This window comes from Poecilia latipinna, unplaced genomic scaffold (assembly GCF_001443285.1).
Source record: "Poecilia latipinna isolate Pla-1442-1.1 unplaced genomic scaffold, P_latipinna-1.0 Scaffold2523, whole genome shotgun sequence".
Classification (NCBI taxonomy): Eukaryota; Metazoa; Chordata; class Actinopteri; order Cyprinodontiformes; family Poeciliidae; genus Poecilia; species Poecilia latipinna.
The window spans coordinates 74,692-80,957 of record NW_015115139.1 but is presented as its reverse complement, the minus strand read 5'-3'; the positions used below and the strand labels follow the sequence as shown (position 1 = coordinate 80,957).

The following is a 6,266-nucleotide window of genomic DNA, read 5'->3' as shown; positions in this document are numbered from 1 at the left end:
AGACCACTGCTGACACACAACGGGTAATTAAACATACAAAAACTTAAACAAATACTAATCAATACAATACCAAATCTTTAAAGTAAACAAACATTAGAATGAAACTACCAAATAGAAGAAACATTAAAGAAATGGTCAAATTAAATTGAAGAAAACCACATTTCCTCGTCCCCTGGCAAACAGATGGAATGACCTGCTGAGGAGGTTTGCCAGCCATATAAGGACGACAATTAGCTGGAGCTCTTCTGTGATCCTCCAGCAGCAGCTCCAAAGGAAACTGGTAACTCAAAACAAATAAATTAATTTATTGCATTTAACAAAAATATAAAGAACTGACAAATGAAGTTAACTAAATGTCTGCACTGCAAATAGTTATCTAAAAAGTCAGACTAATGAAAATTATTTTTAAAAATAAAAATCGAATTCACTAATTAATATCTAAACTAATGTTAAGGATAAGCAAAAAAAAAAAAGATCACCATTCAGGTCTGTGTGACAGTAGGGTCAGCTGTCACAGTGAGATATACAACTAGAGTTATTACATCTTAACATAATAAAAACATAACAGCTGCTTTGTAATATTAAATATATTGTTCATTAGCAAAAACTGCATGTTGATCATGGTAAGAACCTTTATTTCTTTGTTCTTACATACAGTCCTCGTTCTGACCCAGTTGGTCAACAATCCACCACCTTTGGCTGCTTGCAGCAGATTCTTTCATTTTTGTTTCTGACGTCTTTCTTTATGTGGCATCTTTGAATTGAAAAAAGCTAAATATAATGAATTATGATCAGAACACTATACTAAACCACACTACCAATTATTTACCCTTGTGTTTAAACCAATATGTTTTTCAGTTCGTAGCACAACATAATATTAATTTCAGAGAAAATGAGCCCTCTGCTTTGGGGTTCAATTTGTTTCACAATTATTTTATAAAAAAATAAATAACCTCAATTAAATAAAATTGTGATTGCAACAATTTTTTAAACAAACATTTTTTTGTCTTAAAACACATTTATTTACAAATTTTTGTTTTATGATGTCAAAAAATTATTAGTAAAACAAACTTTTTTTGCACATGTCACAAATCTTTTCTTGCTATTCAAAGTTTTTGTTTATGATTCAAAGTTTTGCTTGCGATTCTCACATGGGGGCAGGGCCTAAACATCCCTGATGTGTGCAAATAAAAGTTAATGTTTTACAAATAACATTTTAAGTTCAAGANTTAGCAGTTATGCGAACTGAGCCTTGTATACTAACAGCTGCAGTTTGAGACCTCATGGCTCGAGCCTGAGACACAGCCACCACAAACACTCTCATGTACAGAACTACAATAACTGTAATAGGAGCAAAAAATGTGAGTACGACATCAAATGTTCCTACTAGAAAATCAATCAAAAGTACACACTCCCCATAACAGGAGTTAAATCTGTCTGGATCTTTCAAATGGTCCTTCATAATCACACTATTGTAAAACGCAGAGCAGCCCCAACACAGACAGATACAGATTTGAACTCTGCTTTGTGTCACTTTAACATGGTAACTCAAAGGGTCACAGATGGCTATATATCGGTCAACTGATATGAGCACCATGTTTCCTACTGAGGCAGATGTAAGGAGAAAAGAGGTGTAGTTAAAGAGAGCACACATGAGGCTTCCCAAAAGCCAGCAGCCTCCAGTCAGCAGGATTCTAATGGGCATCAGCAGCAGCCCAACAAGGAAGTCTGAGACAGCAAGAGAAAGGAGGAACAGGTTGGTGGGAGTGTGGAGCTGCCTGGAAGAAAAGAAAAGCAAAGGTCAGCACAAAAACTTCAACAAGTGATACAGAATGTACAATTGTATATTTTCATAAATTTCAAATACACATACTCCACAATTCAATGAAATGCCCTTTTAGAGCAAAACTATGTATAATGCTATAGAAAGGAGGAATGGCCAAAATGTTGTGTGCATAAATTAACTACCCAGCCAACTGATGACAACACAATGAGCAGGAAACAATATACACAGTAATTCACAATTTCAGTTTATGATAATGCCTGAAGTTGGAGATAGAGACGATGACCAGCAAGTTGAGAGTCACAGTCAGTAAAGACACGCAGGACAGCATAATGTAAAGCAAAATGTTCTCAGAAGGAAAGTGCCGGGGTCTTCTGCAGGAAGTGTTGATTAGCTGTGGAAAGCACAGCCCAGCTTCACTCAAAGCCTCCATCGTCAGAGAGAAAACAGCAGCTGAGCTGCTTCTGTGGTCTGCTGACCGTCTGACTAAACGCTGCTTTATAGAACCTGTTTAGTTTCCTCCTCCCACTTCTCAGTACAGTGTATGACGTAATTACACACACAACAAACAATTGCAAAAGAACTATTTTAATTGTATTCCTTTTTAAGCCTTAACTTGATTTTTGTTTTTACTCTAAATGTAGTAGTAAAGAATACTTTCACATGTTTCAGGAGGTTAAAAATGTGCACATCAAGAAATACTTGTGTTACTTGATTTTCTTTCTTACATGTGTTTTGGCAATGTTGCACCAAAGCACAAACAAGAGAACACAAGTCTCACAAAGGTTTAGCGGGACAAAGGGAATTCGACAAATTCTGGTGATTACAACAGAAAACGGCATACAGGCAAGGTAACATGTAAACATGAAAACAAGCATGGCACCAAATGGAAGGATCTAATGAGAAAGGGGGGAAAAAAATAAATACCTCTAACTGCTGGGTACTTATTTAAGAGCAACATAAACAAAACAGAAGAGAAATACACATGAAAAAGACATTGGTGGTCCTCGCAGCTCAGAGCCACTCCAGTCTTGTAGCCATCATGGGAGGTCCTGCACTGGCTTCCCATGGCCATTGTGAATGCTCTCATGCCAGTCATGCACTCCTCCACTAGGTGGCACATTTTGTGAATCTTCCAAACTGCCTACAGTCCAGTTCTTCGAAGCCCCATAGAGGACCAGAAATCCTCCTGGAGGACAAAATGACCACTTCTCCTCTCTCTGCTACTTTCTCCTGCTACTCTCCATCGTTGCATTGTCTGCAGTTATTGGTGGCAGCCAGCAAAAGCAGATGGAAACTGTGACACTATCCCAATATGATAAACATGCAAATAACATGTGCCAAGTAAAATTATGAAGATAAAAAATGAAATTAGTGCAAGCGAACAATTAGTTATGCCAGAAAACCTGGTTGCTCTTTAAAAATGTGGCTGAACTGGGCTCGAATTTTAGATCAGAGCTGCAGAGGTTCAGCTAATATTTTAGATTTTCATGTCTCTTCATTCAGTGTTTTATGATATGAATGCATGTTGTAGCAACATAAAGGAGCTGGTAGTTTTTAATATTCTAATATGTTTTGAGTTATATGGGCCTAAAATATGCCAGTTCTTTGAAATAAACAACTTTTTCCAGTTGAAGATCTAAAGTTTAGATTTACCTTGAAAAACCTCGTTATGTTGCAACAAAGCTGATAACGTTTCTTAAGCTTCAATCCAGATTAGCATCACTCAGTATGCTCACGCCAGCACACAGAGGCTGAACATCCAGATTAAAGTTTAGATTTCCCTCTCTGCCTCTATGAAGCCTTTCTGCTCTGATGACCAAAGACTAAATCTGAAATAAAATGACAGAAAAAAAGTAGCAGATAAAAAAGCTTAAAGTAGGAAGTCTTCAGAGTCTGGAGCCACATCCTGATCACATCAAGAGACGAAGCTTCACTCCACATTCAGAGGAAACATGGACCAAACAGCTCTGATGCTGCTTCTGTGTCTCTGCAGCTCAGGTAGGACTCCACTTTCATCAAACACTAATATTCACTAGAGTTAAAATTATAAATGATCAGGGCCGTGCAGAGGTGCAGGGGCTCAAAAAGGGCACATTTAGCCACATTTTAAGACAGAATATTAAGAAGTCACACATCTTTCAGAGTTTAATAAACAAAGATAAATTACAAATGGTGAGATATACAACTGGAGTTATTACATTTTATAATAAAAACATAACAGCTGCCATGTAATATTAAATATATTGTTCTCTTCCAAAAACTGCATGTTGATCATGGCAAGAACCTTTATTTCTTTGTTCTTACCTACAGTCCTCGTTCTGACCCAGTTGGTCAACAATCCACTAGGGGTGTAGCGATACAATAATTTCACAATACGATATACGATATTCTGGTCACAATACGATACGTATCACAATATTTATTGAGCAATACAATTTGCTACGATTCAGTGGATTTTTACGATTTTCTGAAAGATTTTAGAAGGACAGAGTGATTTTAGTGACATTTTGTGTTCCATAGACTTGAATTTAGACTGAAAACTGATTAAAAGCACCAACTACACAATACCTGACTCTGATTGGACAGTCAGTCTGCAGCTGGACAAAATGAATCAAAGACGCAATGAGAAAATTAGTTTCTGTCATTAAATTCATGTGGATTTGACATAAAACTCAAAAGTTTAAACGGTAATCCAGGAGCAGAGTGGAAAGATTATCAGCCTCTGTAGACTCTCAATATGCAAATTTTTTTTCTTTTGGACACTGTGGCTGCATTTTGGAGTAAAAATGCAGCCACAAATGCAGTCTTTTGGACTATGGGGAAAAAGGCTTTTCTACCTTGGCTCCCGGAGTTAGCCGTGGCTGTTAGCTGCTTTCTTCTAACTGCTAAAGGCTCTGCCTCACCCCGTAGTGATCGACTCCCTGCAGCTACGGAGCGCCGCTATTCCCCTGCTTGTATCTCTGAGTAAACTGCCTCTCAGACTGCCAGGATCTCATAGTACTCTCAGTCTCTGATACTTTGTTGCTAATAAGAATGATCGATCAGCCATTGTTATCATGGAAATCCTCACTGCGCCGCGGATTCCAGCTGCGGGTTTTTCTGACATTCGGAAAAATATGGTTTACTCATTTTAGCATAACTCCGGTTATACTTGGCCTATTAACACAATTTAAAAACTGGTGTGTAGTTTATAATGTGCACTTTAAGCTCGAGTTGAAAGTGAGACTGAGAGGCCGAGTCTTGCTACAGCGCCGTAACAAACTAGACTTATAAAGAGCTATAAGGCTATGGACTCCCATGGTTTAACGGATCGATACTCGCGGATGAAAAACCGATACTTTCCGAGGGTGGAAAATATTGATATATATCGCCGAATCAATTTATTTATACGGCCCTACAATCCACCACCTTTGGCTGCTTGTAGCAGGTCCTTTCTTTTTTGTTTCTGACGTCTTTATGTGGCATCTTTGAACTGAAAAAAGCTAAATATAATGAATTATGATCAGAACACTATATTAAACCACACTACCAATTATTTACCCTTGTGTTTAAACCAATATGTTTTTCATTTCGTTGCACAACATAATATTAATTTCAGAGAAAATGAGACCTCTGCTTTGGGATTCAATTTGTTTCACAATTATTCTATAAAAAACTAACCTCAATTAAATAAAATTGTGATCAAAACATTTTTAATTGTATTTTTTTTAAACAAAAAAAAAGTTTGGCTTAAAACACTTTTATTTAAATTAAAATCACAAATTTTTGTCTCATGAAGTGAAAAAAATTATTAGTAAAAAACATTTTTGCACATGTCACAAATCTTTTCTTGCTATTCAAAGTTTTTGTTTGTGATTCAAAGTTTTGCTTGCGATTCTCACATGGGGGGCAGGACCTAAACATCGCAACAAAAGATTCCTGACGTGTGTTCCTGAGAAAAAAAATGAGATATTTAATTTAAAAAGAAGTTTTTTTAAACAAAACTTTTAGTTTCAAAAAATAAATGATTACAATTACAAATGTTTTGATAACAATTTACTTAACGGGGGTTTGTTTTTTTTTTTTTTTTTTTCCATTGAATAATTGTGAAACAAATTTAGCTGCATACTCTGCAAACCAGACTCTAAACTTACTTAATGACTGAATTGAGTTTTATCCCCTTTATTAATGACACACTTTTATTGGACAGGAGCAGTTTGATTGAATATTACATACATTATATCTATCATGGTAATTCAGGGCGAGTTATTTTTAATTCTAAATGAATATCCTTGTTGGACTTTTATTTAAGTGCTATTCTCCTTCAAGGTACATTAACCTAACGCCAGAATAAATGCAATGTACATTATGCAGCAAAGGAAATTAGAAGGTCGGACATATATTCATTATGGAGATGATAAGTTTTGGACGGGCGATGTGCCCCTATTGCATAAGCGATACTGAAGAATGACTGCCATCATTAACGATAAAGGGAAGAAGC

The 6,266-nt window shown here is 36.3% G+C and overlaps 1 protein-coding gene across 1 annotated transcript; it reads right to left on the bottom strand.

Moving 5' to 3' along the window:
- Positions 1-1,222: 1,222 nt before the first annotated feature.
- LOC106938160 (trace amine-associated receptor 13c-like) lies at positions 1,223-2,858 on the bottom strand. Its single transcript, XM_015020040.1, has 2 exons — positions 2,780-2,858; positions 1,223-1,800 (listed from the first exon to the last, which is right to left on the bottom strand). The coding sequence occupies exons 1-2, from the start codon at positions 2,856-2,858 to the stop codon at positions 1,223-1,225; spliced, it is 657 nt and encodes a 218-aa protein (XP_014875526.1).
- Positions 2,859-6,266: the final 3,408 nt, after the last annotated feature.